The sequence below is a fragment of the Triticum urartu genome, chromosome 3A (assembly GCF_056163025.1).
Source record: "Triticum urartu cultivar PI428250 chromosome 3A, HENAU_Tu73, whole genome shotgun sequence".
Classification (NCBI taxonomy): domain Eukaryota; kingdom Viridiplantae; phylum Streptophyta; class Magnoliopsida; order Poales; family Poaceae; genus Triticum; species Triticum urartu.
In genome coordinates, this window is record NC_141875.1 from 744,737,244 (window position 1) to 744,757,399 (window position 20,156).

The 20,156-nt window shown below is 45.3% G+C and overlaps 2 protein-coding genes and 2 pseudogenes across 2 annotated transcripts; 1 reads left to right on the top strand and 3 right to left on the bottom strand.

Annotated features, from left to right (window-relative positions):
- Positions 1–943: 943 nt before the first annotated feature.
- On the bottom strand, positions 944–4,999 carry LOC147982606 (uncharacterized). The gene is made up of 4 exons (XM_087516363.1): positions 4,294–4,999; positions 3,912–4,235; positions 2,260–2,599; positions 944–1,592 (listed from the first exon to the last, which is right to left on the bottom strand). The coding sequence occupies exons 1-4, from the start codon at positions 4,997–4,999 to the stop codon at positions 944–946; spliced, it is 2,019 nt and encodes a 672-aa protein (XP_087372489.1).
- Positions 4,384–4,522, bottom strand: LOC147982607 (small nucleolar RNA Z247; annotated as a pseudogene).
- Positions 5,000–7,963: 2,964 nt separating the features above from the next.
- On the bottom strand, positions 7,964–8,102 carry LOC147982608 (small nucleolar RNA Z247; annotated as a pseudogene).
- Positions 8,103–19,351: 11,249 nt separating this feature from the next.
- LOC147982609 (pectinesterase inhibitor-like) lies at positions 19,352–19,771 on the top strand. The gene has a single exon (XM_087516364.1). It carries the CDS (start codon positions 19,352–19,354, stop codon positions 19,769–19,771), a length of 420 nt encoding a protein of 139 aa, XP_087372490.1.
- The last annotated feature ends 385 nt before the right edge of the window (positions 19,772–20,156 follow it).

Sequence of the window (20,156 nt, forward strand, 5' to 3'; positions counted from 1 at the left end):
CTAGGCCTCTCATATATAGCGGGGCTAGACACACGATGTAACCTATGCCAACATAATAGCACAGGCGCGCAAGGGGGAGCCGGCGGCGTGTGCCGGCGCCCGGGTGGCCTGTAAAACAGCGGAGAACGTCGTACCTCTCTAGAGGCGACGGTTTCGTGTTAATATAGGCAGGGGCATATCCCTGATAAGCATACAAGGTTGTTGAGATTACATCTTGAGGTACAAGGAAAGTAGAGATAAGATATATATGAGGAGATTACAACCATATACTCTAACCAACCTAGACCGAAGCCTATCTCAACTAAACCGGTGCGTGGTGCGCCCCTTGGACCTGAATATTGCATGGTTTAACACCCTCCCATAATCACAACTTGGACAAGTTGAGATTACGCTTAAATTCTTCAAAACCTCTGGTGGGCAAAGCTTTAGTGAAGCCATCTGCAACTTGATCTTGAGACCGAATGAACCGAATATCCAGCTTTTTTTCTGCAACTCTTTCTCTGACAAAGTGAAAATCTATTTCGATATGTTTTGTTCTTGCATGAAATATTGGGTTAGCAGAAAGATAGGTGGCACCCAAATTGTCACACCATAAGCATGGAGCCTGTTTACTATGTATTCCAAGCTCCTTCAATAATGACTGAACCCAAATAATTTCTGCAGTAGCATTTGCTAGTGCTTTGTATTCTGCTTCTGTGCTGGATCTAGACACAATAGCTTGTTTCTTAGCACACCATGAGATTAAATTTGGACCAAAGAACACTGCAAAACCACCTGTTGAGCGTCTGTCATCAAGGCAACCTGCCCAATCAGAGTCAGAAAAGGCACTTACAAGTGTTGATGGTGACTTGGTGAAGGTGAGTCCAACACTGGAAGTGTTCTTGACATATCTAAGTATGCGTTTTGCAGCTGTCAGATGTACTGTAGTGGGTGCATGAAGGAACTAACATACTTTGTTCACAGCAAAGGAAATATCAGGCCTAGTCAGAGTTAAATATTGCAGTGCACCAACCATACTTCTGTACCTGGTGCTGTCCTCTTGATTCAAGAGTTTCCCTTCTGTTAAGGATAGTTTCTCAGAGCTGGATAGAGGTGTTGGAGCTGCCTTGCAGCCTTGCAACCCTGCTCTTGCTACAAGATCAATGGCATATTTTTCTTGAGACAAGTGAAGCTCATCCCCACTTCTTTTTACTTCAATGCCAAGGAAGTAGTGCAAGCCTCCTAGATCCTTAAGAGCAAACTCAGAGTTCAAATCCTTGAGCAGTGCTGAAATGGCTTCATCAGATGAGCTTGTGACAATAATGTCATCAACATATATGAGTACAAATATAGATGTATTTGACTTGTTGAAAATAAGCAGTGAGGTGTCAGACTTGGACGGAGCAAACCCAAGTCCTTGAAGCTTTGAACTCAACTGAGAATACCATGCTCTAGGAGCTTGTTTTAATCCATATAGAGCCTTGTCAAGCTTGCATATGTGGAGGGGTTTTTGTCTGTTTTCAAACCCAGGAGGTTGTTTCATGAACACTTCCTCTTCCAGAACACCATGAAGAAACGCGTTCTGAACATCTAGCTGGCGTAGACTCCATCCTCTGGATACGGCAATAGACAAAACGAGACGAATAGTAGCAGCCTTTACTACAGGACTAAAAGTATCCTCATAATCTAGACCGTATGTTTGTTTAAAACCTTGTGCAACTAGTCTAGCCTTATAACGACCTATGGTGCCATCAGACTTCTTTTTAATTCTGAAGACCCATTTACAATCTATAACATTTTTACCTTTGCCTTGACGTGCTGGAACTAAGTGCCAAGTTTTGTTTTTGTGGAGCATCATGTATTCATCCTCCATAGCCTTCTGCCACTTTGGATCGCCTAGAGCTTCTGCAACAGTGTGGGATATCTGGTTCATGTGAAACACAAGCAAGTCCAAACTTTGCTAAAGACTTGTAATTTTTGGGTTGAGTTACTCCCCTCTGAAGCCTAGTGCGAGGTGGTGAAGAAGGATCCGCAGAAGATCTAGCGCCAGGAGCGGCTGCAGGCTCGCTGGGCGAGGACATGCATGCCGGATCTTGTATGGCCGGCGCACGTGGAGCTGAAGAAGAAGTCGCCGCAGAGGATCCCGGTCCAGCTGGGGGCGCATGATGGTGCAATGATTGCACCGGTGGGACGGGGACTGCAGCGTGATCCACACCGGAGTCAGCGCCCATATCCAGCCGTGATGGGCGCCGCACGTAGCATCGTGTGTCGGGACCAAACCGACCAGGTGCGGGGCCAGACACGGGGCCGGGCACGGAACCAGGTGCGGGCGACTGGAGTTGGCGCCGCGTGGCGCTGGTGGGTTGGCGCTGAGCGGCCACCGGGCGGTCCACCGAGCCGCTGGTGGCTTGTGGCGACGCGGGGCTCGAGGCGGATCGGCTTGGCGAGGAGGGCGCGGATCCCGCGGGGGCCAGGGCGGCAGACTGGCGCAGGAGCGATCCCGAGGCTGATGCGCCTGGATCCCGAGGGAGATCTGCTTCGATGCTGCTGCTGTTTTGTCCAGGAAGCATAAAATGATAATTTGGGCTGATTTCTTCACCATTTTCTGCACAATTTTTTTCTGTTGCATCACAAGACTCAAGACCATCATTAGTAAGAGCATTAGTCAACAATTGATCATCAGTGTCTAAAACATCCCCATTGTCATGCCCGGTGAGATGTGAAGGTAGAAGAAGAATCTCCTTTTGAAGAAGGGCTCCGGCGTTTGGATGAAGTTATGCAAAAGGGAAAACAGTTTCATCAAACACAACGTCACGGGAAATATAGACACGTCCAGTGGATACATCAAGACACTTTACACCCTTATGTTGTGGGCTATAGCCCAAGAAAACACACCGTTTTGATCTGAACATGAGTTTGCGGTTGTTGTATGGCCGAAGATTTGGCCAACACGCACACCCAAATACTCGTAGAGATGTGTAATCTGGTTTTGTATGAAGGAGACGTTCTACTGGAGATTCATTGTTGATGACTCTACTTGGCAACATGTTTATGAGGTGGACTGCGGTGAGAAATGCCTCATCCCAGAATTTCAAAGGCATAGAGGCAGCAGCAAGTAAGGCCAGGCCGACTTCAACTATATGCCTGTGCTTGCGCTCAGCTGATCCGTTTTGCTGGTGAGCATGGGGGCATGACACGTGGTGTGATATGCCAATTTGCTGAAAAAAGGAGTTGAGGTTGCGGTACTCCCCTCCCCAATCAGATTGGAGAGCTAGGATTTTGCAATCAAACTTTCTTTCTACTAGTGCTTGAAAGTTGTGAAAAACTTGAAAAACATCAGATTTCTTTTTGATGAGATAGATCCATGTGTACTTGGTATAGTCATCGATAAAACTTACGTAATAAGTGTGTCTGCCAACTGATTTTGGGGCAGGACCCCAAACATCGGAAAAAAATGAGCTCAAGAGGTTTGGTGGAGATGCTTGTAGACACAGGATAGGGTAATTGATGACTTTTAGCACACTGACATGAATCACAAATTGTTTCACGATCTCGCTCACCAACAAACGGGAGCTTATTCTTTTTAAGCAAGTGTTCAACTAAAGAAAAGGATGCATGCCCTAATCTATCATGCCACCGTGTTGAAGAGACTTTGGTGACACCATAGGCTTGTTTATTCAATCTCCTAAGCTCCGGAATCAACGGGTACATCCCTCGAACGCATCTACCTCGATACAGAATTTGCTTCGTGACCTGATCCTTGATCAAAAAGAAAGACAGATGAAACTCAAGGAATACATGATTGTCAATGGCAATGCGATGAACTGAAAGGAGATTTTTCGAAGCACTAGGGACATGCAAGATTTTTCTTAGACGAATATTTCTATGGGGGGTTTTAAGCACTGAATGACCAACGTGGCTAATGCTCATACCTTCTCCGTTGGCAGTATGAACTTGGTCTTGCCCACGGTACTTTTCACGAACTGTCACCTTTTCCATCTCGCTCGTGATGTGGTCAGTTGCACCACTGTCCACATACCAGTTTGTATCAATGCCGTAGGAGCCATCAGCAGCACCTGCAACTTTCTCATCTTGTGAGGATTCGCCATCATCTTCATAGCGATACCAGCAGTCGCGGGCGGTGTGTCCTAGCTTGCCGCAGATTTGGCATCGCGGCGCATCAGGGTTGGCGCGAGGCCTGGCACCACGGCGGCCCCTATTGTTGTTGTTGGAGGGCCGCCCGCCCGCCGCCGCCACTGTTTCCGCCAGATTGCGGCTTGCCCTTGCCACGCGGAGGTCCACGATAGCGTGAACCGCCACCACCGCGACCGCCGCCGCGAGAGACCACGTTAGCAGATGACTTGAAGCCCCTGCCCGAGTTGTTGTTGTAGAGGGCGAGGCGCTGATCAAAGTTGCTCATCTGAGCGTAGAGGTCGTCGATGCTGATGGTGTCGGTGCGCGCGTCGTTGGCGGAGACGAGGGGTTGGTACTCCATGTCGAGGCCGGCGGTGATGTAGGAGACAAGCTCATCGCCATCGATGGGCTTTCCGGCGGCTGCGAGCTCATCGGCAAGCGCTCTCATCTGGGCGAAGTAGGCCGCAACAGATTGCGTCCCCTTCTGCGCCATGGAGAGAGCAACCCGGATGTTGTTGACGCGGGCTCGGGCCTGTGATGAGAACATGTGGGCGAGAGCCGCCCAGAGCTCGTGCGGCGTGGCGATGGAGGTAACCTGCACGAGGACTTCTTTGGTGAGAGTATTGAGCAAGTATCCAAGTACCTGCTGCCCTTCTTTGAACCAGATCGGATGGAGAGGGTTCGGTGTCTGCTCTTCTTTCCCGTCTTTGTCCTTCGTGACGAGGATCTTGACAGGTTCCGGCATGGAGCCGTCGGCGTAGCCGAAGAGGCCAGCCCCTCTCAGCTGCGGTGTCACCTGCGCACGCCACAGAATGTAGTTGGTGCGGGTGAGCTTTTCTGCAACCTGCCCAAGGGAAGCTTGGACGGTGCTGGAGGAGGACGACATGGCTGGCGCTGGATGGGTTTTGCTAGATGCGATGGATAGAGGTGGCTCTGTATACCATGTAAAACAGCGGAGAACGTCGTACCTCTCTCGAGGCGACGGTTTCGTGTTAATATAGGCAGGGGCATATCCCTGATAAGCATACAAGGTTGTTGAGATTACATCTTGAGGTACAAGGAAAGTAGAGATAAGATATACATGAGGAGATTACAACCATATACTCTAACCAACCTAGACCGAAGCCTATCTCAACTAAACCGGTGCGTGGTGCGCCCCTTGGACCTGAATATTGCATGGTTTAACATGGCCGGTGTGCGGTATTGTGACGGTGTCACGGGGAGGAGCGGCCGTAGTCAAGCTCCGGGGATGTAGCCATATCGGTGAACCTCGTTAACAAATCTTGGTATCGTGCTCGTGTGATTGCTTGGTCCTCGGATGATTAACGGTATGCCTCGGATTTATTCTAACAAATGGTATCATGAACAAGGTTTGATAAGGCAGTGCATCTGTTGACCTAATGGAAGTGCTTTGCGAAAAGATCGTTGAGTTAAATTGCGGTGCAAGACGGCAGCGATGGAGCGGATCGGTTGTCACACGGTGTTTCTGTGTTTCGATCAGGGCAGTCGTAGTGTTAGCAGCGAATCAAAGAAACTCTTGATGCGATTGGAATTATTGTAAGGAGATGCAATCGATGGCGAGAACGGAAGTTACAGCAGGCGTCCGATCAGCACAAGGCGCGTGTCCCATGGCAGCGGCAGGTTGGACGTGCGGCGATCAGATCGATCGGGCGAGCGTCCGACGGCAGGCGTACGTGCTTGTATTGCTGGCGCCTGGCGGCCCATGGTGCGCTGGCGGAGCTGGAAAGCGGAGGCCCGTGCACATGGTCGGCTGAGTCTGGATGAGCTGCAGGCCGGAGATTTGTTTGAAAAAAAGGGAGACCGAGTCTCCACTGAGATAGGCAGGCTTAATCAATCGGCGAAAGAAATTCATCTAAGGGATATGTATCCATCGGAATTAACAGGAGGTGTTGACAAGTCAATTGCTAGTATTGGAGTTGAAGCCAAGGAGCCAAAACGTGAAGACCAATTCTTGGTTAGTTTTGCAAGTAGTATGCGGAGTTCTGTTTCGTATGTAGTATGCGGAGTTCTGTTCGTATGCTTGAGGAATCACATGGAAAGCTCAAATTATTTTTTCACAAAGTCAGTTATACAAAGAACCATGGCATTAGTGGGTACCAGGTTTGAGGTGGAGAAGTTCACGAAACTGAAGACCTTGGGTTATGACAGACGAGGATGAAAGATTTGTTGGCACAACAAGGATGCTTGAACACGTTGCGGGAAGTCATGTCAGCAGTGATAGAACTATCGTGTGATGAATGGAAATTCATGGAATGATTTGGGAGCCTGGGTCGGACTAGGTAGTCTGACGGGATCGACGCGAGTCGGTCGGTACAGAAGACGGTGGTGGAATCGGCGTCGACGACATAGGTGCGTGATACTGATGGTGACCGACTTCTGGGCGTGGAAACATGCGATACGGGTCTGAGTGCTTGTGTGGCTTGGACAAGACTATGGCGCGGGGTTGATTCAAGACGGTGCACATGAGAGCTTGAAGTCGATGGGGCGTGTGGGTGGATTGATCATCTACCATGGAGTCATGTTCAAGGTGGAGCTGGATTGACGGGCTACGATGTAAGGATCTAGGGAATCGAAGCCTATTCAGCAAGGGAGAAAAGCGAGTGACATGCAGTTCGGACTGGAACCCAAGGGTCTGATGGAAGCATGAAACTCGTCATCGGTCGGTGATAATCGGTGGTACTCTGTAGTGGGGGTTGAGTGGTGTGGGTTCGCGACCCTTGAGACTCGACCGGGACAGCGGAGGCTCGACGCGGTAATAGCGACGAGGCGTGCGATGCGCACGGGACATGAAGACGGGCCAGGGCTCTGGTGGTCATACATGTGGTGAGACAACTGCGAATTTGACTCGGGATGACTAAAAGCAATGGTGAAATTCCTTCAAGTTTCAGACAGGCTTGGTGGAGATGCTTGTAGACACAGGATAGGGTAATTGATGACTTTTAGCACACTGACATGAATCACAAATTGTTTCACGATCTCGCTCACCAACAAACGGGAGCTTATTCTTTTTAAGCAAGTGTTCAACTAAAGAAAAGGATGCATGCCCTAATCTATCATGCCACCGTGTTGAAGAGACTTTGGTGACACCATAGGCTTGTTTATTCAATCTCCTAAGCTCCGGAATCAACGGGTACATCCCTCGAACGCATCTACCTCGATACAGAATTTGCTTCGTGACCTGATCCTTGATCAAAAAGAAAGACAGATGAAACTCAAGGAATACATGATTGTCAATGGCAATGCGATGAACTGAAAGGAGATTTTTCGAAGCACTAGGGACATGCAAGATTTTTCTTAGACGAATATTTCTATGGGGGGTTTTAAGCACTGAATGACCAACGTGGCTAATGCTCATACCTTCTCCGTTGGCAGTATGAACTTGGTCTTGCCCACGGTACTTTTCACGAACTGTCACCTTTTCCATCTCGCTCGTGATGTGGTCAGTTGCGCCACTGTCCACATACCAGTTTGTATCAATGCCGTAGGAGCCATCAGCAGCACCTGCAACTTTCTCATCTTGTGAGGATTCGCCATCATCTTCATAGCGATACCAGCAGTCGCGGGCGGTGTGTCCTAGCTTGCCGCAGATTTGGCATCGCGGCGCATCAGGGTTGGCGCGAGGCCTGGCACCACGGCGGCCCCTATTGTTGTTGTTGGAGGGCCGCCCGCCCGCCGCCGCCACTGTTTCCGCCAGATTGCGGCTTGCCCTTGCCACGCGGAGGTCCACGATAGCGTGAACCGCCACCACCGCGACCGCCGCCGCGAGAGACCACGTTAGCAGATGACTTGAAGCCCCCGCCCGAGTTGTTGTTGTAGAGGGCGAGGCGCTGATCAAAGTTGCTCATCTGAGCGTAGAGGTCGTCGATGCTGATGGTGTCGGTGCGCGCGTCGTTGGCGGAGACGAGGGGTTGGTACTCCATGTCGAGGCCGGCGGTGATGTAGGAGACAAGCTCATCGCCATCGATGGGCTTTCCGGCGGCTGCGAGCTCATCGGCAAGCGCTCTCATCTGGGCGAAGTAGGCCGCAACAGATTGCGTCCCCTTCTGCGCCATGGAGAGAGCAACCCGGATGTTGTTGACGCGGGCTCGGGCCTGTGATGAGAACATGTGGGCGAGAGCCGCCCAGAGCTCGTGCGGCGTGGCGATGGAGGTAACCTGCACGAGGACTTCTTTGGTGAGAGTATTGAGCAAGTATCCAAGTACCTGCTGCCCTTCTTTGAACCAGATCGGATGGAGAGGGTTCGGTGTCTGCTCTTCTTTCCCGTCTTTGTCCTTCGTGACGAGGATCTTGACAGGTTCCGGCATGGAGCCGTCGGCGTAGCCGAAGAGGCCAGCCCCTCTCAGCTGCGGTGTCACCTGCGCACGCCACAGAATGTAGTTGGTGCGGGTGAGCTTTTCTGCAACCTGCCCAAGGGAAGCTTGGACGGTGCTGGAGGAGGACGACATGGCTGGCGCTGGATGGGTTTTGCTAGATGCGATGGATAGAGGTGGCTCTGTATACCATGTAAAACAGCGGAGAACGTCGTACCTCTCTCGAGGCGACGGTTTCGTGTTAATATAGGCAGGGGCATATCCCTGATAAGCATACAAGGTTGTTGAGATTACATCTTGAGGTACAAGGAAAGTAGAGATAAGATATACATGAGGAGATTACAACCATATACTCTAACCAACCTAGACCGAAGCCTATCTCAACTAAACCGGTGCGTGGTGCGCCCCTTGGACCTGAATATTGCATGGTTTAACATGGCCGGTGTGCGGTATTGTGACGGTGTCACGGGGAGGAGCGGCCGTAGTCAAGCTCCGGGGATGTAGCCATATCGGTGAACCTCGTTAACAAATCTTGGTATCGTGCTCGTGTGATTGCTTGGTCCTCGGATGATTAACGGTATGCCTCGGATTTATTCTAACAAATGGTATCATGAACAAGGTTTGATAAGGCAGTGCATCTGTTGACCTAATGGAAGTGCTTTGCGAAAAGATCGTTGAGTTAAATTGCGGTGCAAGACGGCAGCGATGGAGCGGATCGGTTGTCACACGGTGTTTCTGTGTTTCGATCAGGGCAGTCGTAGTGTTAGCAGCGAATCAAAGAAACTCTTGATGCGATTGGAATTATTGTAAGGAGATGCAATCGATGGCGAGAACGGAAGTTACAGCAGGCGTCCGATCAGCACAAGGCGCGTGTCCCATGGCAGCGGCAGGTTGGACGTGCGGCGATCAGATCGATCGGGCGAGCGTCCGACGGCAGGCGTACGTGCTTGTATTGCTGGCGCCTGGCGGCCCATGGTGCGCTGGCGGAGCTGGAAAGCGGAGGCCCGTGCACATGGTCGGCTGAGTCTGGATGAGCTGCAGGCCGGAGATTTGTTTGAAAAAAAGGGAGACCGAGTCTCCACTGAGATAGGCAGGCTTAATCAATCGGCGAAAGAAATTCATCTAAGGGATATGTATCCATCGGAATTAACAGGAGGTGTTGACAAGTCAATTGCTAGTATTGGAGTTGAAGCCAAGGAGCCAAAACGTGAAGACCAATTCTTGGTTAGTTTTGCAAGTAGTATGCGGAGTTCTGTTTCGTATGTAGTATGCGGAGTTCTGTTCGTATGCTTGAGGAATCACATGGAAAGCTCAAATTATTTTTTCACAAAGTCAGTTATACAAAGAACCATGGCATTAGTGGGTACCAGGTTTGAGGTGGAGAAGTTCACGAAACTGAAGACCTTGGGTTATGACAGACGAGGATGAAAGATTTGTTGGCACAACAAGGATGCTTGAACACGTTGCGGGAAGTCATGTCAGCAGTGATAGAACTATCGTGTGATGAATGGAAATTCATGGAATGATTTGGGAGCCTGGGTCGGACTAGGTAGTCTGACGGGATCGACGCGAGTCGGTCGGTACAGAAGACGGTGGTGGAATCGGCGTCGACGACATAGGTGCGTGATACTGATGGTGACCGACTTCTGGGCGTGGAAACATGCGATACGGGTCTGAGTGCTTGTGTGGCTTGGACAAGACTATGGCGCGGGGTTGATTCAAGACGGTGCACATGAGAGCTTGAAGTCGATGGGGCGTGTGGGTGGATTGATCATCTACCATGGAGTCATGTTCAAGGTGGAGCTGGATTGACGGGCTACGATGTAAGGATCTAGGGAATCGAAGCCTATTCAGCAAGGGAGAAAAGCGAGTGACATGCAGTTCGGACTGGAACCCAAGGGTCTGATGGAAGCATGAAACTCGTCATCGGTCGGTGATAATTGGTGGTACTCTGCAGTGGGGGTTGAGTGGTGTGGGTTCGCGACCCTTGAGACTCGACCGGGACAGCGGAGGCTCGACGCGGTAATAGCGACGAGGCGTGCGATGCGCACGGGACATGAAGACGGGCCAGGGCTCTGGTGGTCATACATGTGGTGAGACAACTGCGAATTTGACTCGGGATGACTAAAAGCAATGGTGAAATTCCTTCAAGTTTCAGACAGGCGGTCAAGAAAGGAGCGGTGATATTGAGTTCAGGTAAATCTTATTGTGACACCCAATATGTGAGTTGTTCATTTTTCACGCAGGTCAGTGATCAGTGTGTGATGGCGTTGGACTGATACTCTGAAAGTTGGGAGCACAAACTAGAGTAACAAGGAACTTAATTTTGCTCGAGTGTTGACCGTGGTCAAGAAAAGAAGGGACTACAAGTTGCAGGTGGAGTCATATGGAGTCTTTGGAGTAGCAGCGGCTCTCATGGATAAGCTCAAGTCCAATGTACATGAAAATTTAACGCATTGACGAATTCAAGGTGGTGGAGAATATTCGCCAAGGTGGAGTTTGTTAGAGTTGTGTCGAATATTGTGTACAAGGTAGGTTACAGTTGGACTTGTAGTTGTATTGTGTTTAGATAGGATAGGGAGTCGTGTCCTAGGAGGACACTTGTATCCTAGGCCTCCCATATATAGCGGGGCTAGACACACGATGTAACCTATGCCAACATAATAGCACAGGCGCGCAAGGGGGAGCCGGCGGCGTGTGCCGGCGCCCGGGTGGCCGGTGTGCGGTATTGTGACGGTGTCACGGGGAGGAGCGCCCATAGTCAAGCCCCGGGGATGTAGCCATATCGGTGAACCTCATTAACAAATCTCGGTGTCATGCTCATGTGATTGCTTGGTCCTCGGATGATTAACGGCATGCCTTGGATTTATTCTAACACGTGGATCTCTTACTATCCACACACCCGGCAAAATCAGAGTCTGAATAACCAACAATTTTAGGTTATCGGTTCTTTTATATGTAAGCATGAAATCCTTAGTTCCTTGCATATAACGCAAGATTTTCTTTGCAGCCTTCCAGTGGTCCGGTCCTGGATTTGATTGGTATCTTTCAAGCATCGCGGTTTTAAAACATAAGTCTGGGCGTGTACACACTTGAGCATACATGATACTTCCGACAGCTGAAGCATAAGGAATCGACTTCATCTGATCAGTTTCATACTGGTTCCTCGGACATTGAAATGTCCCAAACTTATCACCCTTAAATACAGGAGCAGGTGAGGGTGAGCACTTATGCATATTGAATTTTTTCAGTACTCTCTCAAATATTAATTGTGTGTATACAGGAGCACGTTTATATAAATTGTTGAGTGTATACAAGAAATGTACATTGTGTGTGAAAAAATGTTCATTGCTACTAGAAATGTTTTCACTGTGTATTGAAAAATGTTGACCATGTTATGAAAGTATTAATAATCTTGTATTTGAAAAATATTAAACATGTATATAATTTTTTTAGATATAAAAAAGTATAATGTGTATGGATTTTTAAACATAATTTTTTGGGACAAATATTAATCATCTATTAAAATATTTAAACATGTATATCCTGATATACAAGCTGGTGTCGCCGTAAGCAAGATATAGGTCTCGCATGTAGCTTAGTCTGTTTGGGTTCTCATTCACATCCCATCTTCGGGACATTCGTTCTCTCCCGCGCTCAGCCACATCCACGCCACAACATCTGGGCTCACAACCACCCGCCTGTAGCCCTTTTTTCCGAGCTCAGTACTCCGTATATCACCTGTACTCCGTAAACATGTTAAATGTGTATAAAGAAAATGTTTCTCCTGTATATGAAAATGTATACATTGTGTATGAAAAAGAGCTAATCATGTATTTAAAAAACACAAATCAACTATTTGAAAATTGTTAATCAACAAGTATTTCAAAAATATTACTAAGGTATTTGAAAAACTGTAAATATGTACAGAAAAGGTGTTTTTATGTATACGAAAATATATACAGGAATTACAATGTGTATGAAAAAATGTTGAACGTTTATATAAATTGTTGAATGTATACAATAAATGTACATTGTGTGTGAAAAAATGTTCATTGCCACTAGAAATTTTTTCACTGTGTATTGAAAAATGTTGACCATGTTATCAAACTATTAATAATCTTGTATTTAAAAAATATTAAACATGTATATAAAAATGTGTTAGATATAAAAAATTATAATGTGTATGGATTTTTAAACATAATTGTTTTTGGACAAATATTAATCATTTATTAAAAATTTAAACGTGTATATACTGATATACAAGCTGGTGTCGCCATAAGCAAGATATAGGTCTCGCACGTAGGTTAGACGGTTTGGGTTCTCATTCACATCCCATCTTCGGGACATTCATTCTCTCCCGGGCTCAGCCACACCCACGCCACAACATCTGGGCTCACAACCACCAGCCTGTAGCCCTTTTTTCCGAATTCAGTACCCTTTTCTGACAAATATTAATCATCTATTGAAAAGAAATGTTTACAGATTCAAAAATGCTCTGACGCACCTTTCGCTCAAAAAAAGAAACATCTGACACACCTACCTAATATATGGCCAACCGTATTTGGCCCATGGGTTGCTGGTTAGCGATCACGTGCGCACCCCTTTTATTTTTCTTTGGCTTTTTTCATTTTTCCTTCTATCCATTCTTCATTCATTTTCGTTTTTTCTTTCCTTTCCTTTTTCATTTTGTCCTGTTCATGTTTTATTTGTTTTTCTTCTTCTTCATTTTTTAAACATCATTTTCAACTTTTTTGAACATTTCTTCTAAAATAGTTAACTTTTTTCGGATTCTTAACCAGAATGTTTAGATTTTTAACATATTTCAAATTCGTGTTTTCTTTTTCCTAAATTTGTGAATTAGAGAACGTATTTTTCGGGGAATGGTTTCTAAAATTCGTGAACGTTTTGTGAACCTATTTTGTTTGGCGATCATTTTTTTTATAATGAATGAACCATTTTTCAAATTCAAGAACAGTTTTTAAATCGATGAACTACTTTTCTAGCTCACGAACATTTCTTTATTTTTGTGAACATTTTGAATACAATTCATGAACGTTTTTGAATCTGTGAACATTTCTTTTCAATTCCCGATTTTTTTTTCAAAATTGCAAACATTTGTGGCATTCTTGAACATTTTTAATACTGAGAATTATTTTTGAATTCTTGAAATTTTTTAATCCTGAGAATTAGTCCTGTGAACATTTTTTGAACTCGCGAGCATTGTTGAAATTTGAGAACATTTTTTGAAACTCATGAATAGTTTTTTTTTGAAATTTGATGTTTGTTAAGAAATTGAAATTCATAACCATTTTTAAATCACCAACAAATTTATAGAAGCAAAATAAAAAACAATGAAAAGAAGTGGAAAAAAATGGAGGCGCTCCGCCGCCAATATGGGTCGGCCCAAAAGGACACGTTGGGGGAGCGCGCGCCCGGTTGCTACCCAGCGACCTGCACACGAAATAGGAACTCTTAACCCCATCCCAACACATCCACACCAGCGACCGAGATATCAGGTGTAGATGAACCCGAGCATCGAATTACCCTTTAGTTAATTATTAGTACTATGTGAGGAAGAAAGAAAATAAAGAGTGGTGGCTGTGGTTTCAAATGTCTCGAGTCTATTCGGCTTCCGAATGTCTCGGATCTTCTTCGCACTACAATATACATGATTTTGATTCCTGAGTCGATGTCGACCAACAGTGGCCTGATAGACGAAGCTGTACAAATCCCTCTCTCACTCCAAGTCTTATTCCACATATTCTCCTTCAAGCTATATATCAGAGTTTTTGACTTGCTTAGGGCATCTCCAACGATGACCAACAAATTTTCTTCAAGATATATTTTTTGTATAAATTTTCATATACATATGAAGGAAAACATTCTATACACATTTAACATTTTTCGAGTACTTGATTAATAGTTTTTATTTTATATATATATATATATATATATATATATATTTGTGTGTGTGCATGTGTGTATAAAGAATATTTGAAAGTATTAACAAAAGTAAAAAAAAGAAAAAAAACCTAGAAAATGTAAAAAGGAACACAGAAAATAAAAATATTGACGTTGTGGTCTCACACGCTCCTGGGCCTGTCCAAGTTTCTACAGTAAGGGGCCGTCCCATTTTTTAATTTTTTTAATAGATGATCAACATTTTTTAAAATGTAGTGCATTTAAGTTCGATTATTTAGTACATTTTTTTCCATTTATTGTATACATCAGGAACCTTATTGTGCATATTTAACATGTTTGAAATAGATGATTTTTTTTATTTTTTGTATTTGATGGCTACTTTTTTCATACGCATTTTACATTTTTGGTATATATTGCGGACATTGTTTTATACACGGTACTAGGTTGCACTCTCATCAATTGCCTGCCCAAATGGGCCGGCCCAAAAGGCGGGAATCACAGGCCAGTGCCTTGTTTTGTTTCTTTTCTTTCTTCATGTTTTTCGTTTTCGTGTTTTGCTTTCTCCTTTTTATTTTTGTTTAAACTTACGAATATTTGAAATTTTATATTACAAGGAAAACTTTACATCTAAAATTTGAAAACATGTTAAATAAACATTTGAAAAATGTTTAATGTGTACAGAGAAAATGTTTCTCATGTACACAAAAAATATATACAATGTGTATGAAAAAAGTTGGTCATGTATTTTATTTTTTAATAAAGAATTCAAAAATAAGCAAGAATTTTTAAAAATCTACACCAAGCATTAGAAAAATGTTAATTGTGCATAGAGAAAAGTTTGTCACATATACAAATAATATATCCAAAATACAATGTGTATGAAAAAATGTTGATCTTGTATTTATTTTTTGTAAACGTGTATATAGAATTGTTCCTGGTGTATACAAATAATTTACATTGTGTGACAAAATTTTTATTGCATTATAAAATATTTTCCATGTGTTGAAATTGTTAACCATATATTAAAAAAATTAATATTGTATTTTAAATATATTAGCATATATACAAAAAATGAACTAGATATATAACAGAAATGTACAGTGTGTACAAAAAAATGCGACATAAAAAATAGCTTTCAAAAAAGGTAATCATGTATTTAAAAAATAATAAATGTGTACGTAAAATATGTGTCTGATGTATACGACAAATGTAGAATGTGTACAAAAAAAGGTTGGCATTGTTTTGACAAATGCCTTTTTTTATTGACTCATAATGCAGTATCAAGCGATACAAACACAATGAGCACACACCGGGCCCCTGCATAACAAGGATGGATACAACCAACATTACGCACACACACAAAGATCACACTGGCAAAAAGCAAAGTCATGTAAGACCAAAGCATGCCTAGGCGAAGAAAAAGCAAAAAGGACCCGAAGATCAAAACAACGATCGATGATATACAACAACGATCATCGACACCAATCATATTTTGACAACATAATGACTACGATAAAGGTTCTTCAGAACCAACACCTTCAAGAAGGAAAACGACACACATACGCCGCCGTCGTCAGATCCACCATCGAAGGACAGATCATGGGTTTTCACCCTGAAGATCCAATCCGAGCAAACTCCAAGCAATGCCTAGGATCTTCATCCCGGAGCTTGAGACCGGGTACTTGAGAAGCACCGCCTAATCAAAGTCATCCTATGTTATCTTGTCCATTTTCCACGATCCCAACAACCCGAGGGAGGAAACTCACACACACATCCAAATCCCGAGTTTGGGACACTCGGCATACCTGTGCCGTCCTCACAAGTGGCAGTAGATGACCAATCTGCATGAGACAACATCACCACATGCAGCCACTTCATCATCATCGTAGCATGTAGCTGCAGATTAGCAGCAGATTACGCCCGGAGAGGAGACATGTGTTGAACAAAAACGAAACCGATGAAAATCGACAAAGGAACAAAGGAAAACAAATAAACCTATTAGAAACCAGAGAAGAAAAACAAAGGAAACCCAAAAATAAAATGAAAACTGAAGAAAACCAATGAAAAAGCGCACGGACCCAAAATCAAAATCCAAAAAATGAAAGAAGGAAAACAAGTGCACGTACCAAAACGATGGACGCACGTACACTTTGAACAGAAACTACATGCATATACTGGGTACGTGCGTAGGTAGTGTGTCCAAGGAAATTTGTGTAGTTAGATCCTGAGCCTACGTGCGGGTTGCTGCAGAAATTTTGGAGAGACACGGGCGACTGATCGGGTGAGATATTAGAACTTGGTTGTGCACCTTCCGCTCACCTTCGGGCCCAGTCCTGTAAGCACAACACACATGGAAAAATATTTAGGGACATGAGGTTTAGGGACATGAGGGCTTTTAACCAAGCCTTGTTAGCAAAACGAGCGTGGCGATTGCTGGATGCGCCGGAGAGCCTTTGTGCACGATTACTAAAGGCAAATATCACCCTTTTGGACATTTATTGGACACGGTATTCTCGAGCAATGGTTCTTCAGTTTGGAGAGGTATATTGCATGGTCTCGATTTGCTCAAGAAAGGTGTCATTTGGAGGGTGGGGAACGGTGCTGATATCCGCACTTGGAGGGATCCTTGGATCCCCCGTCCCTCGACGTTCCGCCCTATCTCACCGAAGGGCAATTGCCGCCTGAACCGGGTGGCTGATTTTATTGATGAAAACGGTGCTTAGCGTGTGGACCGCCTTCGTGAATTTTAATACATAGTAAAAATCAGAACATCGCCCCATCAGCGCGGTGATTTCTTGTCCTGGTTTTCGGAGAAATGCGGAGGAAGAGTGCTTATAAGCTAGCCACATGTGATCACAATGCGGCCTTTGCAAATGGCTCTTCCAGCTCAAACCCGGAGGGGAATCGTTCATTATGGAACCGAGTTTGGTCGACCAACGTGCCTCAGAAGATGAAGATTACAACTTGGAGAGTGGTCACCGGTACACTGGCTACTCAACAGTGCAGAACTATAGGCATTTGGCCACATGTTCGCTGTGTCCTCTCTGTGGGGTGGAAGAGGAGAGTACCTTTCATGCCTTGATTGCTTGCACTTAGGCAAGGATCTTGTGGATCAACATGCGCAGGAGATGGGCGCTTTCCACCGACGACCTTCTCATTGATAATGGGAAGGAATGGCTAATGCTCCTTCTAAGCTCCTGTTTAGAGGTGGTCGGAGATATGGTTATTATGCTGGCGTATATGGCAGATAAGTAATGACATCTACCACGACAAGGAAGCCCCACCCGTTTGCTTCGGTTGAGTTCTTGGACAGTTACTACCAATCAATCAACCTAGCAGGCAAGTTTCCAGTTAAGGATATTGTCAAAGGGAAAATGCCTTCGGTGCCCCTTGTGGTGCCGCGCCTGTTCTGCCTGGGCCGGCACCGGCGCAGGGTACGGTGGCCCTGTTCGTCGACAGTTCGTACCAACCGGAGGATGGCACCGTGGCGGCCGGGATGATCCTAAGGAATAGCGAATGGGTGTGATCTTATTTGCGGCATACCGATACATTTTCCATTGCAATGATCCACTAGAGGCGGAACTACACGCGATGATGCAAGGTATGGCCCTGGCCATTCAACACACAAACTCTCCGGTGATGTTACAATCGAATTCCTCTGAAGCGTTATCATGCTTGTCCACGGATGCTCTGCGACGGTCAGCTTATGGCCAGTTATTCTTGGAGATTAAACACTTAGCTGGTAGTAGGGAGTTTGTACCTCAGAAACTTAGGCGTTCTTAGAATAGAGTTGTCGATCGTTTGGCGAACTCTAGCCGATCGGAGCGAGCCACCGATGTAGTCTGGCTTCGCTCAGTACCACCTTGTATTGAGGACTTGTGGCCTCTCGACTGTAACTCTATGAACTTGCAATAAAACTCCCTTTACCCTCTCAAACACACACACACACACACACGCACACACGCACACACACACGGCAACAATGGTTAGTAAACTCGTACACGGAAACCATACATGTCAGATCCAGTTCAGTACATCTATAGAGATCATAGTATCTACACGTAGTACTATTTTGAGTTTTTGACGTAACCTAGATTTAACGACTTCGAATCGTGCATATTACGGAGTAGCGATAGACTGCAGATATAGTAGGAGATATCGATTCACTTTAATTGGTATAGATAATGATTTCCAAATCCTTTTATTTAATTTGGTGAGTGAATAATATTTGCGCTCCTCATCGCGAATATGAAATATTTTCATATGGTCAGGTCACAACCATTTATTACTGCATATCATTTTTATAAAAAGATAACTTGGGGTTAGTGCACCTTGGGGTGTCGCCGTCTCTATTGATCGAGGCTAAATAGCCGGTGTTACAACAGAGCGCGTAGGCGCCATAGTTTACACAGGGCGCGTCGTGCGCGAGTGGAGAAGAACGTGGGGTTAGTGCATGAGCAGGTGCATGCATACGTGGGAGAAGAGAAGTTACAATCAACAGTAACGTATGGAGCAGTGATAAAGTGCAGATACAGTAGGAGAAATCTATTCATTATAATACGTATATATTTTGATTGACAAATCCTTTTATTTTATTTGTGCAGAAATAATATTTGCGCTCCTCGTGAAGGATATGAAATATTTTCAAGTGGTTAGGTCACAACCATTTATTACTGCATATCTTCACAAAAATATTGACATTCAAATCCATTTATTACTGCGTATCTTTTCACAACCGTGTGTGACTTGAGGACAGTGATCTCAGATTATTCTCCTTTATGTAGGGGCATACTGTGTATATAAAAACTTCTGAATCATATGGTAGAACACAACACAATCAAGCACAAAATAAGAGCAAACCTCTCTATCAATAGAAATGGCCCTGTTAGCTAGTTCCACCCTCATAGCCATTACCCTCCTCATTGTCGTTCCCTCCTCTCTCGCCGATCGATGCCAAATTCCTCTCCGAAGTATGCGACGGCATGAGAGACCATCCCGACTGCGTGGAGGTGCTCAGCTCTGACCCACGGAGCGTGAATGCGACCACCAGGGTAGAGCTCCAAAGCATCTCCCTGGACATCTGCACTGCTGCCGCCAGGGAAGGCGCAAAGACCAGCGAGGAAGAGAAGGCCAAGCACGAGCAGGAGCGCGATGAGAAACTGGGGTTGGCACTGGACATGTGCAGCAGCGAATACAACCAAGCCGGCCACACCCTCGAGAAGGCACGCACGGACTTTGGCAACCACGCTTACAACGAAGCGGCACGAAAGATCGGCGAGGCTAGCTTAGCCGCAGATAATTGCGAGAAGGCGTTTTATAATCAGGGGGCGAACAACGTCATGAAACAAATGAACAAGAAAATGGATGATCGGTGCGACATCTGCTGGCAGCTTATATTTTGATGTTGATAACAATATACATACAGGGGACTAATCATGTTTGTTAAGTATATCATAGATTTTTAGTCCATCTGGAAACAGTACATGTGTCTAGATCACGGACCCACTTTATTTGATATTGCTCAAGAACGGATAAACAAAGATATAAAGCGTATAATTTCTGTTTTGTTCTTGCATATTTGGATCAGGTTAGCCGTTAGGAATAGCAACTTGCTATTATCTGGTGGCCAATGCTATAGGATTTCTCTACAGGCCGCGTTTCGGAAAAAATGAACGCGGCAACTATTTTTCCTAACTATCAACTGCGTTCAGGCCCAGGTTGAACGTAGTTGATATCGTAGTACCGACAACGTTCAGCTTTAGCAAACATTGCAAGTACTTAGCACTC

Coding starts and splice junctions, on each gene's coding strand:
- LOC147982609 (XM_087516364.1), top strand. CDS start 19,352: ATGAGAGACCATCCCGACTGCGTGGAGGTGCTCAGCTCTGACCCACGG.
- LOC147982606 (XM_087516363.1), bottom strand. CDS start 4,999: ATGTCGTCCTCCTCCAGCACCGTCCAAGCTTCCCTTGGGCAGGTTGCA. Junction 4,236..4,293: donor CGGCGGTCGCGGTGGTGGCG/GTTCACGCTATC, acceptor TGGCGGAAACAG/TGGCGGCGGCGGGCGGGCGG. Junction 2,600..3,911: donor TCATACTGCCAACGGAGAAG/GTATGAGCATTA, acceptor GTGATGCAACAG/AAAAAAATTGTGCAGAAAAT.